The sequence below is a fragment of the Chelonoidis abingdonii genome, chromosome 2, assembly GCF_003597395.2.
Source record: "Chelonoidis abingdonii isolate Lonesome George chromosome 2, CheloAbing_2.0, whole genome shotgun sequence".
Lineage (NCBI taxonomy): Eukaryota > Metazoa > Chordata > Testudines > Testudinidae > Chelonoidis > Chelonoidis abingdonii.
Window position 1 is genome coordinate 244761093 of NC_133770.1, and position 27486 is coordinate 244788578.

The window sequence follows — 27486 nt, forward strand, 5'->3', positions numbered from 1 at the left end:
ATGGCACAGAAAGATTAAATGACTTTATGTAGACCACTCACACAGCTCCCTGATAGAGCCACGGATAGAGCCTAAACATCTTGGCTTCCAGTCCCATGAAGTGACCATTGGATCACACTTCCTGGCTACAAATTCATGTAATGAAATACTGCAAACTAGTATACTAGCAAACTCACTAAATGATAATGTATGGTGTATAAACTAATAAACTCTTTTGAAAGTGTTTCCATTCTCCTTGTCCTGTGAACATTACACATCTTGTTTATGACATCACAAAATACTTTGAGGGGCCTTGTCTTACAGAGTGCCCCAAATTTCCTATTCCTGGCAACTCATTCAGCCTGACATTGAACGTGCTCCAATCCCTAAACCCCTGCTGGCTGCTAGCCACTGGCTGTTGCTGCTGTTACATTCTTCATTGCCTCAGTATTGTGCCTTCAGCTTTGCTGTATGAGTGGCTGAACCATTCTGTGCCTAAATAATTCCAATTTATATGCTATTAAATCTGAAACAGATGATTCCCTGGCCCTCTTTCACTCTTAGTCATTCTGTTTCTGTAGTTTCTCAGAGGCAGACATTCAGGTAACTGACCTATTTGTTAGTTATAAGCTTTATTGATCCTTGCTTTGGAACTTGTAGGTGTATGAGAGAGAGGGAGAGAGAAAGACAGAGCAAGAGAGTGAGGAAGAAGGATCAGGGCTTTGAGTGTCTGGTGCACTCCACAATGAATGAACTAACCACTTCCCTTTTATGCTGCTGCTTGCATGCTCAGTAAGCCCACTAGCATAGCTCAGTGAGAAATCACTCTTTAAAGGCATTCCCATGGATTATTCTGAGCACTCACTTTGTATGTTGTCTGAGTTACCAGATCACTACCTTATACGCAATCATTGCCTATGTAAATTGTATTGCTTGATACTTGAATACTGATATTTTAAAACAAAACATATATACCTCCCATTATCACCATAAAATAGTATTAGGAAATCAAGATGAATTTAATCAGAGTAGGGGAAAACTGTAAGAGAAAAGTAGGAAGTACTGAGAAAAAAGAGGTTTATCTTTTGCCTCTTTTTTGTATAGCAGCTGTGGGTATGACACAATATCTTAACCACCTACATTAAAAGATGCCACTCAATCATTGTGTGTTCTGTGCAAAACTCTGCCCCTCCCATTTTGGCTAGGAAGAGACTTAGAGACTGCCCTTTCTGGATCATACAAACTGTAATATATAAAAGCTGTTAGTAGCTCCTGTAGCCAGCAGCTTCAAAACTAGCAGAGTTTTGTTCTTTGAGGGTTTGTAATAAGACACAATCCTCATTACAATGGTTCACACTACAGCATAGGAAAGAGCTGTATAAATTGGGATCACAGTATACTGTACTGATTTTTGGTATTACACAGAGGTAAGCAATTCAACTCAATAAGTTTGCTTTGCATGCATTTTTTATTACTGTTCATCATATTTTGCTGGAGTAAGGTTTGAATATTATTACTAAGATGTCCTATTTTCATGCTTTTTTATATTCTTTGCCTGTTAGTTTGTATGTGAGGTGTTATCAGAGCCATGAGTGCAAGCAGTAAAAGACATGCCCTGGAATGTATTTTTCATCACCAGTAAATAAAATTCTGTGAGATTCCTTGCAGTCTGCCCAGTTAGAACAAGGAGTGTGGTGTGCTGTACAAACTGATGGTGTGTATTAGTACAGTCATTGTGCAGAAAGTGTATCTGTGATTATGGTAGTCCAGATATGATGGCACTTTATTTGACCTTAGTTTTTGAAAGTTCATATTAAGGTTCGCTTTCATATACTATGTTATGAAGGAATAGCTCTAAATTGCTTTGTATCAGAGATTTAACAAATTGTGGAAAAAAAAACCCCTTTTGATCTTAGGGGGGGAAAGTTTCCTTTTTTCTCTCAAGCCATAAATTTGTGTATAGAATCACATCTTTTGACACCTTTTCTTCCACAGATCTGCCCTCTGCTCTCTTGTCTTAAAGCTGAGCAACCCTGTGGCCTATCTTCCTTCCTTGGCCCTAAAATGACAGTAATCTCTGCAATCAGTTGTGCCTTCTTATTTTTCATTCTCTGTGAAACAAGTGCAATAGCATTACCCAATTCCACTGACCTATTCCTCTCAAACAAAAATTTCACTGACATTGAAGCAGCTTTGGCAGCTCACTTGGACTCTGCAAAAATCCCCAAAGTCAGGCGGAAGCGATACATTTCACAGAATGACATGATTGCCATCCTTGATTATCATAATCAAGTCAGAGGCAAAGTCTTTCCACCTGCTTCAAACATGGAGTATATGGTAAGTGGATTTTCATTTACTTCTGAGAGGGGAATAACGTTTCATTAGACCTGCTGGAAAATGTAAGAGACTATAAATCAGTGATTTCATTTTCCAGAGCCACACCAACATTTTTTAGTTCAGTAGACAAATGCTTTGTAACCACTGCATGGCTTTACTATAACGTTTTGTTTTTTTTTAACTGAAGCATTGTAATGAATAATTATAAGAGCTAAGAGCCAAATTGTGAACCCTTTACTCACCCTGGTGAACATTTACTCTCACCAGTAGTTCCAATAAAGTCAATGGGATTTGAGTCAGTAGGGTTACTCATGTGAGTCACTGTTCATGAAGGTAAATAAGGGGTATACAATCTGCTTTTAAATAATTAGCATCTAAACCAAGTGGTTAAGATCCTAATTATTAATAGTTCCATTTCTGAATTACTAGGGAGAACACTAAGTCATAACACTGATGTATTTAAAAAAAATGCATCCCATGAACATTGCTAGTCTCTTCCACATGTATTATTTGCAGAGATCGATTTGTCAGGTGATCATGTTTTTTATTTTGCATGCATATTTTGTATTCATATAATGGATTTCTTTCTCTGTCAGATGCAGTACTTGTTTAAAATGTTTCTCTAAACTTGTTGGATTTACTCAGAAATCAGTCTGCATGATATCCTTAGGCATTTTTTCCCTTTATTGGTTGAAGTTCTTTCTGGGAAATATCTGTTTCTACAGTATGCTAACTGAACACACTAGTTATTTCCTCATTATGATTTAATGCTTTGTCATTGAAAGCCAGTGTATTCGTAATATGTGTTTCAGCTTTCAATGCATGCATACTTTAGTACTCTAACATTAAAAATAGGCCAGTTAATCAGAAGTCCTCTTACCTATCAAGTAAGGAATTCACATTGTTTTTAAAGGGCAGTCAAATTTTGTATATGGAGTATAATATTCACTTAAAGACACAGGAGCATCTCAGATGACAACAGCTGGTTAACAGATTTAAGGAACATAACACCACTAACAAGACATGCAGAAAAGGGGATGATGGTAATAAAAACAAACTCCTCCCCTTTAGCAGCTAAAGACTAACAATTTGGACTTCCCTCTGTCACAGATGTTACCTAAATCTGTGTTTGGTCATGCAACATGCTGAGTATCTCCCAGGGGCACCTCAGAGAACTGAGTGTGCACCGAACCTTGCAGCATCAGGGCTTGTGTCTGTGATGGAGATTGAGTTTGAAGTTTGGTTAACTGGAAAGGTCAAAGGCAAAAAAAAATAAGAAGGTCAAAATTCAAACTCAATCAGAGTTTTAATTACTGAATTCTGTGACTGATGGTTTCTATTGATTCTGTACAAATAAACTTCACTGTGATGTCTGGGAGAAGGGCCGTCTAGCCTCCCCCTCCCTTTGCCTTGTGTCTTTTGGAAATGTACTGTGCAATTGACTACAATGAAACCAGCTGAAATTTGCTTCAAAAGCAAAGTCAGGAAAAAAATTCATATTCTCAAGCATTTTGTAAAAGAATCATTCACAAGACGAAAGTAAAGAAATTGTGGCGAGCAAGAAAGAGGAGGATGACTCCATTCATTTAATTTATTTGTGTTAATTAACATCTCTCAGAAACTGCTAGGGCTTCATTACATATTGTTGGGCTTTCTGCTGGGCTTCACCCCAAAGTGGTGACCTTTAGACCTGGCAGGTTTGACAAAGAACCAAGATCCTGCCATTGGCAGGAGGGGTGAAATTCATGACAAGCTACATTTTACTCCCTTTCTTGCCATCCTCACTGCAGAATATCTTGCAACCAGCCATCCAGCAGATGTATCTGTGCTGCTTTGAGCATCAGCCAGTTCAGTAGCCACCAAGTCAAGAACTAGGCCTCCTCTGAAGCACTGCTTCCTGTTTTAATTAGTCAGCAAGGGTCACAATGGCAGTGATGTGTTCCATTGTTTCCTCTTCAGAGTTCAGAGAACTTGGGCTAAAGGACTAGAGATTACAATTCAGTTAGATCTGCAAGTTGTAGCTCAAGGCACATAATTCACCTAGCTGTCCTTCACCCAACAGCATTGTATTGGAGTCTTATGGAAAACTTGGATTCCATTGTGAGTCCTCCATGTAATTTCTTCATGAAATTTCAGTATGTATAATTTCATCAGTAATGTGCTGCTGGGAACATCAGGTCTCTGTTACATTTATGAGGTTATGACACTCAATATCCATTCCCACATAAAATATTTGGGACATATTGTCATTGCCAACAGACCAAATGCATCATGCTGAACATTCACAGAATTATGTCATCCTACCCTGAGGTGTCTGCTCAAGGACACAGCTAGTTGTGAAACTGGTCTTCCTAAATCATTGTCTTAGTCACCTTATGACTAGGAAAAAACATGTCAGATGCAGGAGAACTTTGCAGTAGCTGAGGATGCTGTTTCAGTGCATTGAGTAGATATCTTGTCAGGCGAGCTGAAAGAGGATCTTTTCATACAGTACATTAAAACAGGGATGGGAAAACTGGTTTGGAAAAAAACCCAAAGAAATATGTTGTCTCTCCTTGTTTTTGTCCCACTGTCCATACAAATCACATTCTGCTCTTTCCCCCTGATTAAATCCTTTTTTTCCTCTCAAATGCCCTACATGCTTACTCCTTCCCACAATCTCAGTCTCTTCTATTGATAGGATTTAGGATTTAGCACAGGAACCTGGACCCCATACTCCAATTATTTGACTCTCTCCCCATACATGCTTGTCTCCTTTAATGTCTCCTTCTGACCCCAGAACTGTTCTACCTCCCATGCAGTCTCTACATTTAGTAATATTTTGAGCTCATTGGGCATTATGCCATCTCCTGTTGTCTTAAATTTCTATGTTTACAGGGCTTCTCTTGGCTATACTACTGATATAAGGAAAGGCCAAGAATGCACAAGATTTGTATATGGTAGCCAGCTTAGCCTATTGCCAGACCTCTTGAGAGTCCATGACACATTTAATTTGATAGCCAAATTGATAAGAACAATGGGATATATTTTTATTGTTGCCACACATCAGTCTCAGACATATATCATAAATGTGAAACACATTCTGGTCTTAACATTTTTATTTGGATTTTGCATGGCCAAACTGGGGGATGGATAGCTCAGGGGTTTGAGCATTGGCTTGCTAAACCCAGGACTGTGAGTTCAATCCTCAAGGGGGCCACTTAGGGATCTGGGGCAAAATCAGTACTTGGCCCTGCTGGTGAAGGCAGGGGGCTGGACTTGATGACTTTTCAAGATCCCTTCCAGTTCTAGGAGATGGGTATAACTCCATTATAAATAAAAGTTTGAGTTATTTGACATTAATATTTGAGACCTGATTTTCCTCTGCTTATATGTGTTTTACACAAGTGTAACTCCATTGATTTCAAAGGAGTTATTCTTGTTTTACACCAGGGAAAGCAAGAAAAGAATTAGGCCTATTGTATTATGCAATATCTGATGGAGAGTGTTAAAGAGAGAGCTAAGGTGTGTGAGGTAATATTTTTTATTGGACCAACTTCTGTTGGTGAGAGAGACAATCTTTCAAGCTCCACAGAGTTGATTTTCAGGTCTATATAGCTCAATAGCTTGTCTCTTTCATCAACAGAAGTTGGTCCAATAAAATATATTTCTTCACCTACCTTGTCTCTCTCATATCCTGGGACCAACATGGCTACAGCAACACTGCAAACAGATGGTTAAAATCAATTAATCTATTTGGCCCTAGTTTTGATTCTATAGGTAAACATACATTCCTTTCCTTAGGAGAGACCTGTTTAACAACTTTTTCCTACTCAGGGCTGTGTGCATTTGTAACAATATCATACAGGGGGAATTCATCATTTTGCCTAAAATTTTGCTACATACGTTTCACTATGATATTATTGATCAGCAAGTTATTAGTTTTCAACTGATACTTTACCCTGTGTGTATTTAGAAAGCATGTTCAAGTTCACCAAGAGCAGTAATGAGCTCACAAATTCATTTCAGAGAGGCCATAAGTATCCATTAGATGGTCATAACTTCCAAATACTATTAATTGGATTAAAACTAGAGCGCTAAAGGTGAAAGTCTCTGTATGAACATTCCTAGCCATCCAGTTACTCTTGAAGATGCTTTTGAAGTACACACTGGGTGGTGGATAGGTCAAATAGATTGAAGCAATTTTGCTTACTATACCAAGCACATTAAAGAGGCTTATTTGACACCCGAAAGCCTTTCATCATAAAAAAACAAAGTGAGTTTACTGGGTTTGTCCTCTAGCACTCTAGCAGTGCAGATAACATGTCTTGCTATTTATATACCTTGCCACATTAACATTATGTAACTAGTGCTGCTGCAGGTGTCAATGTACTGGTTACTTTTCTTCTTTCATATATTTCAGAAGATGTTTTGTTTCTTGAGCTGTTTGCCTTTGCTCATGTACACTATCCCATTCAAATCAACTATGCTTCTAACGACTGTAGGCAGGACCGGCGCTAGGGTTTCTGGCGCCCTAGGCGCCGGGACATTTCGCCGCCCCGCGCGCGGGTCTCGCGGCTCTGGCGGAGCTGCCGCAGGCATGCCTGCGGCAGGTCCACCGGAGCCGCGGCTATCTGACCATGGGGGGGGCGCCCTGGGCTGCCAGGTTCGGGGTGGGCAGCTCGCCTGACCTCCGGGGGAGGCGGCGCCTGGGTGCCGGGTTGCGGCGGGCGGCTCCCCTGAACGCCGGGGGGGGGTGCGCCGCTGGGCTGCGGTTTGCGCCGGGCGGCTCACTGACCGCGCGTTGCTGGGGCGGGGGGGGCGCCCCTGGCTGCGGGGTGCGAACCCGCGCTCCCTGACCTGGGTGGGGGGGGGCGCCCTGGCTGCACGGGCGGCGGCGGCGGACTCCCTGACCCTTGTGGGGGGGGGCCGCCCTGGGCCTGCCCGGCTGCGGCAGCGACTCCCTGACCCCGGGGGGGGGGCGCCCCTGGGCTGCCGAGCTGCGCGGCGCCTCCCTGACCCCGGGGGGGGGGCGCCCCTGGGCTGCGGGGTCGCGGCGGCGGTTCTCCCTGACGGGGGGGGCGCCTGGCTGACCGGGTCGGGGCGGCAGCTGCCCTGACCCCGGGGGGGGGGGGGGCGCCTGGGAGCCAGGCTGCGGCGGCAGAAGCAATACTGACCTCAAGGCACGCTACCGCGGCCCCTGACGCCGGGGGACCTGTTGGGTCGCTGCAGCGGCAGGCAGCTGCTGCTGCCGGCAGCTCAGCCCCTCCAGCAGCAGTGGCTGCAACCATTTAAAAATTTTGGGGGGGGGGCGCCACTTTTTGGCTCCCCCAAATCTTGGCGCTCTAGGCAACCGCCTAGTTCGCCTAAATGTTTGCACCGGCCCTGACTGTAGGATAAACTCCTTTAAGAGTCATATATAATGGGTTGGACAGCATTTCTTAGTCTGTTCCAACTCCTTTCAGAACTGTCTTCTTCACTGAACACATATGGCTTTTATACAGTCTACTCTTGAACATAGTGATGATGTCTCAGTAACATCTCTTAGCAAATAATTTACTTTAGTATAACCTGTAAAATGTTTTTGGCCAAACATTATGAAATCAGAAAAAGAAATAGGGGTTAGATTAGCATTAGAAATGATTTCCAAATGTTTAACCTAAATATTTCCTTGAGAAGTTGAGATTATTACTCTTTATATACTGTTTGTAACCAACGAATCAAATGTATCTCCCTGTTCCATTTCATATCATTACCTCTCAAGTATTTACAGAAAGTTGTCTTCTTTGCATCATTTCTCTAAGTTGTATGATGCATATCAAATGTCTTTAATCTCTTTGCATAGGTTATGTCCTCCCATGTTTTTATTGTTAATACATGTAAATTACAGTTACATCCACTTTAAGGCTCTTTTACTAGAGCAGTGAAAGGCAGCATTTGTGTAAATGAAAATTAGGCCCAATCATTAAATCATTTGAATCGATGGATTGCGAACTACCTCAATAGCACAAACACAGGAATAACACACAGTGGACTTTGTTAAAGAAGTTATGTATGTTGAATTCTCTCAGTCACATATTTCTCAAAAATCCTATATAAATGGCAAAGCTTGAAATAAAGTAATGGCCAGACAAGTCATGATTCTCCCCTATGCTACGGCTGCTTTCTGTCATGCCAGCAGAACAAAAAGGCTCTAAATCTGGCATATTCAGACTTAATGTACAGGGAGCTGGTGTCTGGTCAGGGGACACAGCAATGTAAAAGGGCCTTAGTTGTGACTTCCCTATGCCCCAATGGTCCACTTCTGCTGTATTGACCTCAGGTAACACTGGCAGCCAGCATAAGTCAGAGCAGCTTTTAGGATGCTCTCACTTACCTGAGGGAGTGAATCAGCATCCCACTAGACCAAGTAGAGCTCTTATTGTCTATGTCAAAAACAAAAGCCCAGGAAGTGTTTCCTGGTGAATGATTGGAGAACAGTTTGAAAGATAAACAGAAAAGACCACCACTGGAAAACATCCCTTCTCTGCAAAATTTAAAGAACTTCTCAAACAATAAAATGGTAAGGAATGTCCTGTTTAAATTTGCTTTGGCATGAGAGCTCCTTTCCCTTGTTTTAGGCATAAATGTTTTGGAGTGTCTATCCTAAAGTGTGGATGAATATTTACATTATGTAAATATAATATCAGCAGAAAGCCTTCTGGGAGTTTGAGTCAGAGGGGAAAAAGAAAAACCTAGTGAGGTTTCTTATAGAAGGGCAGTAACCCTGAGCCCTCAGAACTGGACATTCATTCATTATTAAATATAGCGCCTCTTGAACTTCTTGCTTAAAAACAAAGACGGACATTTTTCACAAGAATCCTGATCCAAAGTATGCAAAGTACTTAGCTTCATACATGAATGGAGAAGGTAGTGACTTCAAACCTCTCTACATTTTTGTCCCCCTTCTACCTATGAGACAAAACTGAGAAAGAGAATGTGTTCTCCAGAACTGTGGAAATGTGCATGCCAAAGAGAGCAAGAGACAAAAACTGCAGACACCACCTGCTCTCTATTAGATAGTGTAGTCCAGTTATGCTGACTATAGTGAGGTCTATGACATACATCCTCTACAGTTCTCCAGTGTGGCCCAGAGCCAGCTTGACTCTGAGTGTGAAGATGTGGCCCAGAGAAAAATGGTTCTTTATATCTTCATTCAATGCATGTCAACTTGTATCAAGGTGGAGCATCACATGTTGAGACTTATCACTCCTTGGACAATATCTTGATTCTGAAGAGCAAAGCAGCTCCAATAGGGTCTTTTATGTATATTACATCTGTCTTTCTAGTAGAATTGTTTTCAAAGGAAATGGAAGAAATGTTTTTCTCAGAATTTTTTTTAATGAAAACAATCAGTTTTTGGTATATCAAAATTAGAAAAGTTTCAGGTTGTTCATATAAAAGAGGATAATTTTGAAAGAAACAAAATTTCCTTTAACATTTTTCGCTCTTGAATAAAAGACATTTCTTTCTGAAAATATTTCAGATGAAAGATTTCAACTGACTCTTCCTTCAGGCTCTTGGCAAATGATCAGTATGATCATCAGTTGGATTAAATTAGATCCCCTTGGTACCTCTTCCTGAGTAAGATCGTGCCAAATAAAATGAGTCTTGGAGTAGGTTAGGAAAACACTGAATATTTTGAGGTTTGTAACTCTTTCACTTGACTTTTCCAAAAGATACAGAAATAATAACATATGAAAGGAACATATTACTATTAAATTTGTCAGCCTACTGATTTTCTTTCTTTGCTTTTTATTGTTTTAAAGCTTGGTTCTAAAGATACGAAGAAAAGCATAGAAGTGAAAGAAAACTATTTGGCCATTAGTGATGGGCAACCCTGAAAAAGTTAGGAGTATAGTTTTGGACTGAACAGGTACCCAAAAATGTAGATATTTATATAAAACTTATCTATACCTCTTGAATCTGCAAACTGGCTTGAAGTCTCGTGACAGCAGGTTTTTTGTGAGATTTCTAAGACATCTGATTCTGGTCATGCTGGGAATGAATATCATAGGAATGGTTCTCTTGTAGGGTTGCCAGTTCTGGTTGGACATATTTCTGGAGGTTTCATCGCATGACATAATCTATATTTAAAGATTAATCTTTTATTCCTGGAGACTCCATGTCAATCCTGGAGGGCTGGCAACCCTTCTTCCTTGTAGTATTTCAGCACTTCTGCTTACCAGAAGTTCAGAGCTGTGTTATATATTTTAAAATGTCAACCAACTGTCTTTGAAACTCAGAACAATTTCCCTTTGGGTTATTTTATGTGAACTTGTTTGCTCATATTTGTTTGCAATAATAGCCAAAAGACAGCTATATCTTACAGGTGGCCTTGTATAATAAATCAGGATCTTTTCTTTGCAAAGTGGACTCTAGGAATTTCTATCTACATTTTCAAATTTGTGCTGCACATATTAAGGCAGGATTTAGACACACACTACGTACTAATTAGTTACGGTATGCATAGTAACATGTCTAACAGGTGGCAGCTGAGAGCAAAGAAACTCTTCTTATTCTTAGAGAGAGTCAGTCTTGAATCCAAATGATCTCACAGCCCAAATAAATATATAAAGCTTGGCAAATCTGTCTATATGAATTCCAATGAGCTCATGTGTTTTCATCACACAGTATGTACTGAAAGAATGAGGGAAAAGAGAGGAGGCATTTTCTATCACCCTGCTAAAAAAGCATGCAAGCAGAAGAAATGATGGTTGTTTTATTAAGCGTAGGGCCAAATACTGGGGGGTCCTACATGTCCACAGACTAGCTAAAAACATTAAAAAAGCTACAGGTCCACTGTACAAAGGGGCCAGCAGAGAAGCTGCACATGGGAATTCTGGATCTCTCTGCACAATGTGGTAGGTCTCCATTGAGGGTGCCAGAATGGCCAGTTGGGATCTGCACACTGAGTGAATCACCTTGGACAAATCCCTGCATAATGAGACAACAGCAGGCCACTTTTGCTATTCCTCCCCATGATTACATGTGTAGCTGTTTTCTAGCTGTACAGACAACAACACATGACAGATATGTAGTTGCATTGCTTAATGCACCACAGGAAGGCGCTCAGATGCTACAGTGATAAGCATGGTATAAGAACCTATATAAGAACAAAACAGATGGCCTGGCTGATTGGGGCCAAGGATTTCATTCCTCAGTCATCCCATTTCCCTCTCCCATTCCCCAATTTTTTTTTGTCACAGAGAGAAGTCTTTTTGCAAAGGATTTTCTCCTTCTCTAGGCTTTCACTTTTTATGAAGTATTTTTCATCTGCACAGCCAGTTGAATAAATAAGCAAAAATGCATGTATTGTGAGAAATAAAATGGGAAGTTTGATGTAAAAATGTAATGGTTTTGATGGACCATCAGTAAAAGTAGGGTCTTACCTGTCATTTTCTTTTTGGGCTATCGTGGTGGTTTGGTTTTTCTTTGTTAACTGAAAAGAAAAATCCATCAGCAGCCATGAATATAATGTAAACGAGGACACAAATATAAAAAGAAATGTGTATGTTAATAACCAGGAGGATGTTGCTTATATTTGCATGACAATATGCCTATGTTAACACTTAAATTGCTATAGCAGCATAGACATTCATTACAGCAACAGGAAGGGTTCTTCTGTTGCTGTAGTTAGTCCATTTCCCCAAGAGTTGGTAAGCTCTTGGAAGAATTCTTCCGTCGACATAGCACTGTCTATTATGGGGGTTAGGTAAGCTTTACAACATTGCTCAGGGGTGTGGGTTTTTCAAAACCCTGAGCAACGTAGCTGGGTCAGCCTAATTTCTTAGGGTACACATGGCCTCACAATTACTTATCTCCACATTTTATTTGCAATCTGATGCTGTAAGTATGCATGCGCAAGTAAGGTTTCAGGTATATATACTGCTGCACATGAAAGACTCTCTACTCTAAACTTTACACTTAAGTGAAATATTTATATTAGTCAAATTAAAATATATCTTTATTTGGGCAAGTTTATTATCTGTACAAGGAAAGTTTAAGAGCTCATACCAACACGGGACCAGCATCAAAACAGGGGAAAGTGTGGCTATACTCTCTACGCTTCCCATAAACCTAAGATCTTCCCAGTATTCCAGAGTAGTTGAACATTTCTCCTAAAATGATCTGCAGTTTAATATTAAAGTCATTTAAATCATTGTCATTACCTTTCGAAGTTAACATCCTATCAATATGAATTGGCCAATTAAGGTACCTGTCTCTTAGAAGATTCAGGAAGACAGCATTACACTTATTCATGTTTATAACATTTTATTTGTGATTATAAGGGCTACAAACTTAAATGTTTTTAAACGAAAGCACAAATTATGCAGAAATATATGGGCACATGTGAGAAGTGCTGGTACTATCATGGAATACTTTGCCTGATTTGTCCCTTTCCACACGATGCCCCCTTACCTTTCCAGCACTTCCTGCTGTCCCTGACAACCTTCTCCCCTTTCTGGCTTAGGGGAGAAGAATTCTGTACCTCCTTTCTTCCCTTTTCACGCATCATAGTAAGGGAGCATTGAAATATAAACATTGGGACTGCTCAAAAATTTTCCATCAAAACTTTTTTTCCAACAGACAAATGGGTTTTAAACTAAATGAAATTATTTCACTGAAAGTGACTGATTTCCTTAAAAAGTTTTTTTCTCAGAAAACCAAAACCAAAATTATTTTATTTATGGATCTTGAGTCTGACTTTTCACAAATTCAAAATTCTGAGGCCCATTTATATATTTGCTGGAATGCTCAGTTGCATTCAATCAACAAAATCAGTAATTCTTTCTAAAATATCACTCCTACGCAATAGACATAGTTAAAGAGTTGACTTTAAAAACACCATTTCAACTATAAATAGGTATTAGTGGTTTAAGGAGCTATTCACTATCTCAAAAATAGAGAATACTGCCTGAATCAATGCTATTTTATCTTCCTGTAAAAAGCTAAAAGAAGTTTTTCTAACTGTACCTACTGTAGTCCACTTTCAGAGTAAGCCACTAAAAAGAAGATTGTAACAACACTCCAAAGCTTAAGAAATGTAGTAAATTGTTGGCAGACCTTGCTGGTACATTTGGAATAAAGTTGCAATTTCTTTATTAGGGGGGAAAAAAATTACAACACGTCTTGCAGACCATAAATCTCAGTAAGGATAGGTGCAATATAGATGGTTAAAATTATGCATCTTCTATTGCTTGTTTCTCTGAAAATGCATTAAAGAGATGTAATAGAAAACTACTCCTTAGTGAGTGATTCATTATTGAGTGGCTATGGATTTTTCCTCTGGTACAAGATTATCCAGTGGTGGAATTCTGATAATTTTTCACAACAGGGAGGAAACAATCGCTTGTGTCAGTTGAAATCAAGTCAAATAAATATACTCTAGTATAACATTTAAAAGCAATATTTGCACATACGCAAAGAGATGTGGGATTGCTTGTTTATTTTCTTCAGGTGGAGAGTGGTGTCCTCCATGCACCAGTCTGAGGTTCAAAGTTCTCTACCATTTTTCCCTTTTGACTTGTGTTAGGCTATCAGACTGCTGCCTCCAGAACTGGTCAGTACCATTCTAAGCTGCCTAGAGAAGTTGATGGGGTGTGATATGAAGAGCCCTATGCTTCTTCCAGTGCTATCCAGGGACTGAGGTCTGTATATCAACTCCAGCTCCTCCAGAGCTGTGACTGGGACTAAACCAATGCTCACACAGGGGCACTTCTCTTGTAAACCCTTCAATCTGCACAGATTTTAAGCTTCCATTAAGTATTCATAGAGTGTGTATGTATTTCTAGCCCTCCTAGTTATGAAAACCTTCAGGATGTCACCTGATATAGTGTGGTTCGTGAGCCACCAGGAATTCCTCAAACAGAGAAATTGAAACAGCAGTTTCTGAAAGGAATTGCTCCATATAGTTTTACGGGATGCTAACCCCGACATCTGACAGTGGCAGTTTAAACATCAGCATGGTTTGCATACTGCATTGCTGAGAGCATTTAAGCTGAAACATTTAGCTGTCCTTGTTAACTCTACATGATCCCACTTTTCCATGAGAACTGAATGTAATGAGGGAATACAATCATGGACTTCATTTTGCCCCCATTGAAGTCAGTGGGAGCATTGCCATTGACATCAGTGGGTGCTGAATTAGACCCTGCTTTGAAATGTGAGTATAGTAAGTGCACTCCCAAACTGTTAGTGTGCATCAGCATGGGAGGTTAGCACAGGGTTGATTCACAACCCAGCTTGCTGAAAAATAAATATTCACGTAGACAAGTCCTAGATGAAAGCTTAATATTTAATCCAGTGATAAATGCATAATGTGTCATTTCAAGATAGGTTACAGTGGGTCTTGAGCCTGGTCTACACTGAAACCAGTAAGTACTCCTCCAAAAGAGCAAACCTAAAGAAAGAGGTGACATTAATTCTATTACAATTGAGTATTCATACAGCAGGCACTCAATGAATGCAAAAGAAAACTGCTGTAGTGCATGTACAGAGTGAAAATTGTATGTGGTCTCAGCATGCTAATAAAATCTGAGTCATTAAAGTTTGATATATCCTAATAGCATGCTCAGAAAAATGGAGTATGTTGTTTTTTAAATTTGTTTTGTTTTTGGTCAGTATAATTTAATCATGACATTGCACATTCATCATCCACAGATGCTCTTAGCAAAGCTTGCATGTTCAAACTGTCCTGAACAGCTGCTGCCAAGTGCAATAGTATATTTAAGAATAAGCACATTAAATATTTTAGTTCACTAATAAAAGAGAAGTAATTTTGTTTAGAGACTATTTTAAAAGGTGCAGTTTGCTCTTGGGAAATTACCAAGAAATAAATATATCTAGAAGCTGAAACACATGTATAGTATAATTCAGCAGCCCTTTAGCAAACTTGCATTAGATTTTGTGAAAGCAATGGTGATGGAGGACTTCTGACTGCAGACAGCCTCAGCAAAGTTAGAAAATATATTTTTTTTCCTTGTCTCAAAGACATTTGTTTCATAGTGTGACAGGATGCTGTTAACAGCTACAAATTAGGCACTATGGAAGCTATAGTGGAACCTCAGAGTTATGACCACCTCAGGAATGGAAGTTGTTTGTAACTGTTACCAAACCATATTGAAAAATCCTTATGAAAGAATACTAGTTTCACTTCTTACAGCTCATTCATTATTAGCAGTATGTTTTACACTTTCCTCTGCTATTTGCTGTACTTGGTGGGAATGATAGGATTTACTGTACTTCTTGCTTGAAGAAAGTTAAAAAAAACAGGGATGAAATTCTGGCCTCACTAAATCCAGTAGTAAAAGTCCCATTGATTTCAGCAAGGTTAGGATTTCATCCATGAATTTCAACTAAAATGTAAAAACCTCTCTGGTTTGGTTCATGAGGCCATTACCTCTCAACAGTCAAATCCCTCTGGAGAAATCACTTCCACTGTGACTTCTACAAGAAACTGTCTAACTATAATTGGCAAATGGTAAAAAAATCGGGCAAGACTGCGTTGCAGCTATGCTCATTTATATCATCTGAGGATCTGACTGATAATATTTGTTTAAAAATGTATTATCATGGCGTGGCCATTTATCACCTGGACCCCTTTACTAAATGCTGGTGCTATTTTCCCTACCTTTTGTCTTTGTCTTGGATTGCAAGCTCTTCAATGCAAGAATTATGCCTTATTTTATGTTTCACAGTTGCTAGCAACTTGTGCTGTTGACTGCAAACTAATAATGATGAATTAATAAATTAAAAGAAACACAGTATTTTAGGGGTGGTCTCATCAATACCATAAAAAGAGGGCCTTATTGCGTCCCTGATCTGATAAAATACTTCTGCATACACAGCCTGAAATTATATGCACATTTCTCTTTTGCCATCCAGACCGAAAGTTAGGCTGTGATCCCGTCTATGTCGAATGTTCATTGAAGTCCACAGGAGTTACATATATGGGTGGCTTCCAGAGACAGTCCCTTAGTTTGCTGAATACAATCAGATCTTTCTTTCTTTCTTTCTTTCTTATCTTGGTTCTTTGAATAAATATGTTTTGGATTATATTTGATCAGATGAATTCATCAGTGGAGAATATAATCTTGGGATTTCTTGCCTATATTTTCAACCTTTCCAAAATCCCTTTATTTATTTATTTTTTTTGTCCTGATTCATGTTTGCAGCATCTCCCCATTTCGTGTTAACTGCAGCTACACTCTTTGTTCTCTATTCCAAGTCACATGCCAAATAAAACTAGCCTAAGCACTAATCACTGCAGTATATCACTGGACACATTTGTTCCTCTCCAAATGGAAAAAGCATTGTAATTTATCATTATCCTTTGCCAGTTTACAATCTATTTGATAGTGTTCATATATAATCCTATTTAAAGTCTAGTATTAGATAGAAAACTTTGGACACCATGTTGTCACCATGCCTCAGTGGGTCACAACTGAGAATACCAAATTCAGGACAGACTGCTAAGAAATAGGGCAGACAAACCCCAAACTGGTGGTTATTCTATCATTAGAGTTTACCAAATTGGTAACATAAATGAGCTTCTGTATCACCACACTAGTTAACAAGAAACCAAAAACATAGCCCTCTTATGCATTCCTGCCCTTGGCTCACCACCCAGACACTTGGACTTTATGATGAGTGGTTACTGAAAACCACTTTAATCAGAATCAGAATCAGCAGGGATCAGCCACTTAGCCAGGTCAATACATAGCTCAGATCTTACCCAATAATCATGCTGATGCCAGCCCTTCAGTAACTAAAATCTAAAGGTTTAATAATAAAAGGAGAGAGTTATAAATGGTTAATAGATCGTATATATACAAATAATAATAAAGTCCTTGTACCAATTTTGTAGCGGTGATGGAATAAACTGCTAGTTTCCAATAGCCTTTCTGGAATCACTCAAACAAATTGGGGGATTACAAGGGACATTTCACCAACATCAATGCAGATGGCTGGGAAAGGTATATGACGCTCGCATCTTCAGGAACTCTGGTCTGTCTGAATGGCTGCAGCAAGGGACTTACTTTCCAGACCAGAAAATAACCACTGGGGATGTTGAAATGCCTATAGTTATCCTTGGGGACCCATCTTACCCCTTAATGCCATGGCTCATGAAGCCATACACAGGTACCCTGGACAGTAGTCAGGAGCTATTCAACTATAGGCTGAGCAAGTGCAGGATGGTGGTAGAATGTGCATTTGGACATTTAAAAGCACGCTGGTGCAGTTTACTGACTCTGTTAGACCTCAGCAAAACCAATATTCCCATTATTATTACTTGTTGCTGTCAGCTCCACAATATCTGTGAGAGTAAGGGGGAGACGTTTATGGTGGGGTGACAGGTTGAGGCAAATCACCTGGCTGCTGATTATGTGCAGCCTAACACCAGGGTGGTTAGAAGAGCACAGCAGGGTGTGCTGCGCATCAGAGAAGCTTTGAAAACCAGTTTCATGACTGGCCAGGCTACAGTGTGAAAGTTCTGTTTGTTTCTCCTTGATGAAAACTTGCCCCCTTGGTTCACTCTACTTCCCTGTAAGCCAACCACTCACCCCTCATTCCTTTGATCACAGCTTGCAGAGGCAATAAAGTCATTGTTGTTTCAAATTCATGCATTCTTTATTAACTAGTCACAGAAACAGGGGATAACTGCCAAGGTAGCCCAGGTGGGGTGGTGGAGGAGGGGACACAACCAGTTTTAATCCATGATGGGACTTTACTTCTTCTGGTAGCTACTAGAGTTCCTCAAAAGGCTCTTTCCTCAATTGCACTTTGAAATTCTAAATGAAGTTAAACTATCAATGCCTTCTCCTGCATCTCATATTTGATTACACTGAAAGAGGGCATTTTTGAGTCACTCCATAACCCTAACTTTAATGATTTTTCTCAACTATTTTTCTAATACTGAGATAATTCTCACTGGTTGGTAATTCCCAGAATCAATTGCAACTCATTAGCTCATTGTCAAGATATAGGCATTATGTGCCAAATTGTCCTCTATGATGTTTATCCCCAATTATCCATCTTACATCGTATGTGACAAAGTGTATGTTCCATTTTCTAGCTTCACTGGATGCTTTTGGTTTGCTTTTGTTTTTAAATATATATTTTTGGCCTGGATAAAATATTTATCTGGATTGTTTAAGGATTTTTTGCATTTCTATTTGCTATTTGTTAAAGCTGGCCTTGACCAAAAGCCTGAATTGGAATACCCTGAACTCTGATGACCAAAAGCCTGAACTGGAATACCCTGAACTTTGAGGCATTATGAACATGCATCCAAGTCTGGAGCTAGACTTTGTTACTTGAGCATAACTTTATTTTTTAAATATTTTGGAATTTGCACATATTCTATGATATTAGTAAAATGCTCATTACTAGAGGCATTACCCTAAATATGTGTTCATTCTGTAAGAGATTATTGATTGCTGCTATTTATATTATTTGACTGACACATTCCTCTGTTTACGACTTCATAACTGTTTGCAGTTGAATGCTGGTCTACACTGGGGGGGGGAATCGATCTAAGATACGCAACTTCAGCTACGTGAATAGTGTAGCTGAAGTCGAAGTATCTTAGATCGAGTTACCTACCGTCCTCATGGCACGGGATAGACGTCCGTGGCTCCCCCTGTCGACTCTGCTACCGCCGTTCACGTTGATGGAGTTCCAGAGTCGACAGGAGCTCGTTCGGGGATCGATATATCGCGTCTAAATGAGATGCGATATATCGATCCCCGAGAAATCGATTGCTACCCGCTGATGCGGCCAGTAGTGAAGATGTACCCTGAGTCTAGACACAAACCAAGGATCTATGTGAACAAATGAGATACAAGCAGGAGACACTATTTAACTCCTGAGGGGAAAAAATCCCGCTTTAATGCAAAAATCTCTAGTAATAAAGAACTGTGTGCTGGATCATTTGTTCCCACAGTAAAAATCATGGAAGAAAACTTAGGGGGAGTAAATCACTAAAAGATCTTCTAACAGAATTGTTTGCTGATTATTCCACTGGGGAACAGTATTTGATCCCCTGTGAGATGAGCTCTGGAAGCACATGCTCAGTGTGGATCCTGGAGAAGGGGTCCCTAGGAGACCTCTACCTCCACTCTGGCCCTTCGCTTTCCTGACAATGTGGCTTCAAAGAAACCAGGCTGGCTATTCCACCTACTATGTGTAGGGGTTTCATGGAATATGTTATACCATCTGAGGTTGCATTATTCTTTCTAGAATGTTCCACAGGACAATGTGGGTCTTCTTAGCCCTGCTCCCCAACAATTCATGGGATCCCCACTGCCCACTTTGGACTCTATCCAATACAAAGAGCTCCCAAAGACTCCTGGAAAGTGGATGTGGCATATAGTGTCATAGGAGGACCCTTCCATACAGGATGGGACACAGCTGCATACTCGGGGTGCTGGAATATGGTGGTGTGTCCTGGCCCTCTGATAGATCTGACAAGTCCCCATACATAATGTAACCATGTTCATGTGGATGCTGGAGCTCTCTGACTGTATTCTATTTTTTATAAGACACATAACATATTTTTTCATGGTAACAACAGATTTCATATCAAGTATTATAAAAATCTTCTTCAAGTGTTGAGCTATTGATCTGATATGTTATATTGACCTGATCATATCATATCATACCTGCATCTTGCATTTGTCTACATTTTTCAGTACCACTGCTAAGGACTTTTTACTTTGTCAGGTTTGGGATGAAACTCTTGCCAAGTCCGCTGAGGCTTGGGCTGCAACATGCATTTGGGATCATGGACCTTCCTACTTACTGAGATTCTTGGGCCAAAACCTATCTGTAAGAACTGGAAGGTAGGTAGATGTCATTTTGTAAAACCTTTTATTTTTATAAAAAAATTGAGGGCCATATCCTCAGCTGGTGTCAATTTCAATGGAGCTACACCAATCTGAACCTTTTAGCTAGTGTGATGGCAAGAACTCAATTTGTTTACAGCTTATAAAGATTTTCATTCCATTTAGGAACATGAGAATTAATCATTGGTGACTATTACTGTAACCAAGGATTTCAGGTCTCCACAGAATAGCAGTTTGTGAATGGACTGTACTATGGATGCCAAGCCAAATGTTCTAACATAACAAGTTCTGAAAATGAACTTTCCCTTCCCCACAACCTATGTCTTTAAATTAATCTAGGTATCGATCCATTCTTCAGCTGGTAAAGCCATGGTATGATGAAGTGAAAGACTATGCTTTTCCGTATCCTCAGGACTGCAACCCTAGATGCCCTCTGAGATGCTATGGACCCATGTGCACACATTATACACAGGTTATATGAGTTCCATTCTTCTTTCACCAATCTATAGTTCAAAATTGGACTTTTCTGTGATATGTATATGTGTGTGTGTGTGTATGTGCGTGTGTGTGTCTGTGTGTCTATGTCAATAATATTTCTTTTCAGTGTTGACTTCACCAAAAGAATAATGATTGTTTATTCAGATGGTTTGGGCCACTTCCAATCGTATAGGCTGCGCAGTCCACACATGCCACAATATGAATGTCTGGGGATCTGTTTGGCGACAAGCTGTTTACTTGGTATGCAACTATGCCCCAAAGTGAGTTGCTTTCTTTTCATTCTGTTTACTTTTATACTTCATGCATGTATTGGTTATTTGATAGGACTGTTTACTTCCTTTCTCCAGCTAGCATTCCTGTCATGCTTTGTGATGGGCCCGCTTCCCTGAACAAATATAATAATTGGAAATTTAAAAATGTGCAAACCAAAGAGAAATAACAAGATGTGTATTTAACAAAATCACATCTCTTTATTTTTGTTATTGTAATGCTCATCCTTTGCATTACTTTTTCACACCCCCCCCCACCTTTTTCTCCTCACTCCCTTGCGATGTTAGAGAATCCAGTTCTGCAATCCATACTTATGTTGATTTGCACTTACTGACATGAGTTGGCCTATTGTAGACTGGAGCCTTAAACATCTATAAAGGGCCTTGCCAATGGTGCTGTATAAAACAACCTGAACAAATAATAATGAGTTGTAAAGATTTGATAAACTTTAAATGTCACAGATCCATACGTGGTAAAGAATAGAGCAATGAATGAGTGTGAGTAATTTCATTGTCCCCGCTGCCATATACATAAGAAGAGAATTTTTAACTTGTCTCTCTGAAGAGTTGCAACCCCCAAACAGGTAAATTTTTATGAAAAAACCTCCAAAGAAGAAACCACTTCTATTTTGGGAGACAAGAAGGCAGATCCTTTATATTTACGATTACAATTAATATAAAAAGTAGTAGCAAAGGAGCTAGAGGGGGATTAAACAGTAAAACCAGATCTGACTCCAATCTCCACACTTTGGGGATGTTTGGACTCATACTCCAATCAGGTTCCAAATATCATAACTTAAGCCTGTCTTTAATAGGAACCTGGGCATTATAATGTATGTATATATGTGTCAAAAATTACAAAACACAAAGTAATTACAAAATTATTAGGGTATATCATTCATTTCATTCAGTTATGGCAAATGAATGAGGCATTGTTGAGAACTACTGAATTATCTGATGCATTATTTGACGCATTATTAACCCTGTAATAATGATATTTTACATTTAGTTTCTTTTGTTCTGAAAATTCTGACTTACTTTGCAGTCTATAGAAGAAATCCTGAGATCCCAACTCAGTTTTTACTAGGCCCTTACTCTATCAAAGTTATTAGCTCATTGCCACTAACTATGGATGCCAAGGCTTAGAAGGATTAAAAAAAGGGTTAGACTTTTATGTCGATAACGAGAGCATCAACAGTTGCACTAGGTAAGATAAAAGAGTGTTTTAAATGAGACATGAGCTATCATCCTTCAGAGCATAAGCCAACCACTCATTGACTAGAGCTAGGAAGAAACTTCCCATATAGGCAGGTTATCCCATAAGCTAAAGGATTTCTTACATCTTCCTCTGAAGTATTTTGGGTGAATTCCTGGCTCCAGTGAAGTCAGTGGACCAGTATTTTCATCCCTAGTATTTGGCCCTGTCAGGTAAAGGATTTGGTATTACAGGGAGCACTATTCTGGTCTAGCATGGCAATTCCTATGTCCATGTTTTGATGTCAGTGGAAATTTGCCTGAAAAGAATGAATGAAATTTGGCAAGGACGTCAAGGTCAGGACCTGAATATCTACATATCACTTCACTAATCCCTAAGATGTTTGCACCTCTCAGCTACACAGCATACCACAGCACTATACAATAGTTGAGGGCAAGGTGAAGAACACTGTAACCATCTTAAACTAGAGGGGTTTCAGAGGTGCAGAAGAACATTATTCAAATTGGAATTTGCCCAGGACATCAGCACTATGCCTCCTATTAGCTGATGTATACCCTACTATAAACTGGTTGAAAAATATGCCAGGTAGTCCACAATGTCTATTTGAGTTTCTGATTTCAGAAACAGTGTTAAGAAGGGTTGCTTAAAAATGTGTGTATGGTTTAGACCTAATTAACTGATATATTTAATCTACAGCTCTATTAATCACTCCCGATGAATGAAGCCAACATTCAACTTGTGGCACTCCCTCTAGATTACAGTATCTGTTATCAAGCTAGCAAATTTCCCTGCTTGTGCAGTCTGCTGTGCCCATTTGGAACAGGAATAAGAATGAGTAAAGTATTTGAAAGACTCCTACTTTCATCCAAGACGCAACCCGAAGTTAGGCTTTTTGTTCCATCTTTATTGCCTGGGAAGGGGGAATGAGAAAATGCTTGACAAATAACTGCATTACTCACTGCTGTAGCACATCACACATGTATTAGAAGGTTCTTTTCTTAGTGAAATGCAACATTTAAATAGAAATCTAATTTTAGCTTTCTTTCTCCAGTGACCATCCTGTAATCCCAGAGTCAATAATGATGGGTCAATCTCTAAAAGTTTAGAGCTTTGTATAAGCATCTGGAAGTCTGGATGCTTACTCAGATGCCCATTTGAGGCTACCCCATTCCTCATGATTGCCTTTACAGCTTGCTACCTACCTGTGCCCTTGGTCTTCTAGCAGAAACTGGGCACCTATAACCTCCAGCCAAATCCCTGGGTCCTCATGAAATCCCAATAGACCCCCTGACTTCATCTTTCAGTGAAATTTTCCAGCCATCTCACAGTTCCTGCACCCTTTCTACATGTCATTCTTTCTTCATTTCCCCAGTTCCTTTGAGCAAACCAACATGAGTTCACACTCAGTACCCAGCAAAACATATCCCTGATGAGCTAAACCCTCTAACAAAATCCTCAAAAGACCCACTCCCATCTTGAAAATAAACACTACAAATATGCAGTAAATGAAAGTTTTAAAACTTTGCAACAACCCCGTGACTCTAATATATTATTAACAAGAGCCCTCTAGTTGGTTTCTCTTTCTAGAGAGCAAAGTTGCAAAACTCATTCCAAAAATAGTGTCTGTCACCAATGCAATATGAAAATATTTTATAAATACATGATAGGCAATACATCATTCAAACTTAGTTTGCACTTATTAAAAGATATTTTTCTTAAGTTACTAAAAATGTGTACTTTATATTTTTAGGGGCAACTGGATTGGAGAAGCGCCGTATAAAGTAGGAGTCCCGTGTTCTGCTTGTCCTCCTAGTTATGGAGCGGCTTGTACTGACAATCTTTGTTTTCCAGGAATAACATCAAACTACTTATATTGGTTTAAATAAATTAACACAAGTTTACATTATTTTTAAATAATATGGCTGAGTAACAAAAGCTTGTATATTGAATTTTGCACATATTATATATATATATAGTAATAATACTCTTGTTTTCTTTTTATATCCTTTTGCATAATTAGCTTTCAGAGTACAGTATAGATTCATTTTTAACTCTTTGGAATTTATAACTATAGTTCTCCATTTCAGCCCATGGTCATGTAGAGAAGGATAATTTTATATCATCTTAAGAAAGTGTAACCTCCTAAAGAATATGTTCTGTTTGATATTAAAAGAAAATTTAAAAGGGCACTGTCAACTTAAGTCTAAAATGTGACCCCCTCCCTTTGAAATTATAGATGTAGATAGATAATGGTCACTGGCAACTACACCAATTATTTAAAAATGAAAAATGTACAAATGTACAAAAAAAGTACACGCCCCCTTCCCCGCCTACATTGTCGTCATCTTGCAAATGGCTACTCCCATTTGCACTTATGCTTACTCCTGCATAGTCAATGGGACTCTGAGCAAGAGTAAACACATGTGCAGGAGGAATTCCAGCATTCAGCCTTATGTTAGCTCCCCCATGCACAACAGTGATTAACTTAAGGTATTTCAAGAGTTCCACACACAGCTGCTGCTATCATCAATGATGCCTGTGTGGAGATAGAGAAGTAAAGAATAGGGAGCCATGTTGGCCCTTGTACCACTAAGAAATATGATGGAACTGCAAGTGTTCACCAACCGTGACTAAAGCTTTGTCTAATCTAGAAAGTTGTATCACTTTAACTATACGGGATAGTTAACATTGTAGAACTCCACTAGTGTGGATGCAGTTATATTGGTATAAAGGCACTCTTTATCAGTATGACTAATCCATATGGGAAGGGGAATAACTATATTCGCATAAGACATCTTTATACAAGTATAACTGGATCCATACTGTCAAGTATCAGAGGGGTAGCCGTGCGTCTGAAGACCCCTGCGTCTGAAGAAGTGGGTATTCACCCACGAAAGCTCACGCTCCAAAACGTCTGTTAGTCTATAAGGTGCCACAGGATTCTCTGCTGCTTTTATGGATCCATACTAGGGCTTTTACCTGTATAAATATGTTAATAAAAAACAAACAAACAAACAAACAAAAAACACCCCCCAGCTGCAATAGCGCTATGGGTAAAACTTCCAATCAGGCCTCAGTGTTGCACAATTTTGACTAAAGGGTATCTCAAATAAAAAGTACAAACTGAAAAGGGAACTTTTATTTAAAAAGGAGGGGGAGGGGTTAACAATGTGCAACAAAAAAACAGAGTCCTTCAAACAATAAACCAGCAAAGAAAATTATACTTATTCTCCTCGCCAAAAAGCAAACTTCTTGTGGGAGCTAAGTTGAAAATTTATGGAAAAGGGAATACAGTTGAAACTAGAACACTGTATATATGTATAGATTCCTTGTCCTGAATGGCATGCGTAACAGACCAGGGTACAAATTCTGCTCTCAGATACATGTGTGCAACTGTCATTGAAGTGACTGAGAGTTGTACCTTCATATCACAAGGCAGAATTTTGCTCATGATGAACATAGAATACAAGTGATTAGTTGTTTACAATTTCCCACATTTCCACTCTGCTTGGCACAGATATGTTGGGCGCTTTGAAGTTCATGAGCTTTGGAAGTTCATGAGTTTCACCAGAATCGTATATATATATGCATTTTATTTTAAAGCAAAGATGTCCTCTTCCCAAGCCTGGTTAAGAAAGTCTGCTACCAGAGTACATGACAGCTTTACAGAAATTACAAATACGGGAATAATTTACATGTAGTCAACCCTATTGCCAAAGGGATCAATTATATGGACTGAATGAGTTCTGTAGTACATGGCAAATGGAATTATTATACTTCAGATATCTATGATTAGACAAGAGATGTATTGGAGCATAAACTTTGGGTGAGTACCCACTTCGTCAGATGCATGCCACAGGACTCTCTGTTGCTTTTTACAGATCCAGACTAACACGGCTACCCCTCTGATACTATGATTAGATACTAACTCAGAGAAAGTCATTTATTGTTCTGTAGCTCTTCAAGCATATGTCTGGCTGACATTCCTTTGTCTGATATGACAATAATTAGAGAAGTATATAGTGTCACTAGGCATCAGAACTTAAAAACAAAACCACGTGTGATGTTTCTGTAACTTTTATTTTAGTTACAATTTAAATGTTACAGGTTTTCCTTGCTGTTAACAATGGTCTTAAAGTCCTGAAGTCCTCACTTGGTCAAATAGTCCAACTGAGTGAAATTCACCCCTTTGCAGAAGGAAAACACAAGCTCTGTGCAGCACTTAAGGCTCTATTTGAAAGGTTCCATTTTAAGTGGTACATAGGCCATGTTCTGTATCCCAATGGGAGTTTTTGACTAAGGAATATAGAGGCAAAATGCATTTTTGTTCCACATGACAGATGTTTTTTGGAGGATGGAGGGGAAACAGATAAAATTTTACATGTTTGCATTTCCTTACATTTGCAAAAAAATGATAAAAAATAACTGGCAGAGACTACATTAACAAAAGTTCTAAGATGCAGAGCCTAAGGATTAGGGTTAATGTTTATTAACTATGCACTTTGTAACTTGCAACTTGTACATTGTGTGGTACACTTTCCAAACAGAACTAGAAATTGTAAATTAATTTATAATTCTGTAATTCAGCTGAAAGTATTATAACGGGTATATATGTTATTGTATCTGTAACTTTTTTTTAACTTGGTAATAATAAGCTGATAATTTGGAATATTTTGTTTTCTGTAGATATAAGTAATAGGAAACTTTGCTACATCAAACAGGGGTGCAGATTTTATTTCAAAACACAGTAATGGTGCTACGGATAATTATATCTGTCATAATCACACTGTAATTTACAACAGCAGGAAATAATCTGGATATAAGCTATTTCATAAGAGCAGCTTCTGAGAAAACCAGCGGCAAGCATTTAGTTTAACATATTTCATTTAACAAAGAAGGTTAGAGCTAACTGGACATTTGACTAACCAAATGCAGTTTACCTTTCAATTTTTTATAAATGTGCATTATCTATTTGAATTCCTGCAATTTCCCTTGGACTGAATAATGACAATACCAGCAAACATCTACCTTGATAGCCCGTGTCAGTGCTGCTTGATTGATTACCTGACATAAAATGCTGTTGGAATAAAAGTACCAGAAATGTGCTGAAGACCAAAGGTGTCATATAATATTCCCTCACCATTACAGGGCTATGCTGAAAAAAGAGAAACTCAAAAAAACCCAAATATCATGGGACTGTTCCACCCATTTCACAAGTTTACAAATCTGCACTCCTTTTCCTACAGAGCAGAATAGCAGTGTGCTTTTATAACAATAGACTGGCCATTGGAAAAATATTCCTTTTGGATACAATATTGTT

At 39.1% G+C, this 27486-nt stretch overlaps 2 protein-coding genes across 2 annotated transcripts in view; one reads left to right on the forward strand and one right to left on the reverse strand.

Moving 5' to 3' along the window:
• Positions 1-19000, reverse strand: part of JPH1 (junctophilin 1) — a 514941-nt gene extending 495941 nt beyond the window's left edge. Inside the window, exon 1 of the mRNA XM_032784770.2 lies at positions 18988-19000. The gene's annotated coding sequence lies outside the window, so the exon portion shown is untranslated. The remainder of the gene's footprint in view (positions 1-18987) is intronic.
• PI15 (peptidase inhibitor 15) lies at positions 1282-24951 on the forward strand. The gene is made up of 6 exons (XM_032784778.2): positions 1282-1406; positions 1975-2316; positions 20062-20180; positions 20523-20655; positions 20826-20941; positions 23917-24951. Exons 2-6 carry the CDS (start codon positions 2044-2046, stop codon positions 24050-24052), a joined length of 777 nt encoding a protein of 258 aa, XP_032640669.1. The 5' UTR covers positions 1282-1406; positions 1975-2043; the 3' UTR covers positions 24053-24951.
• Positions 24952-27486: the final 2535 nt, after the last annotated feature.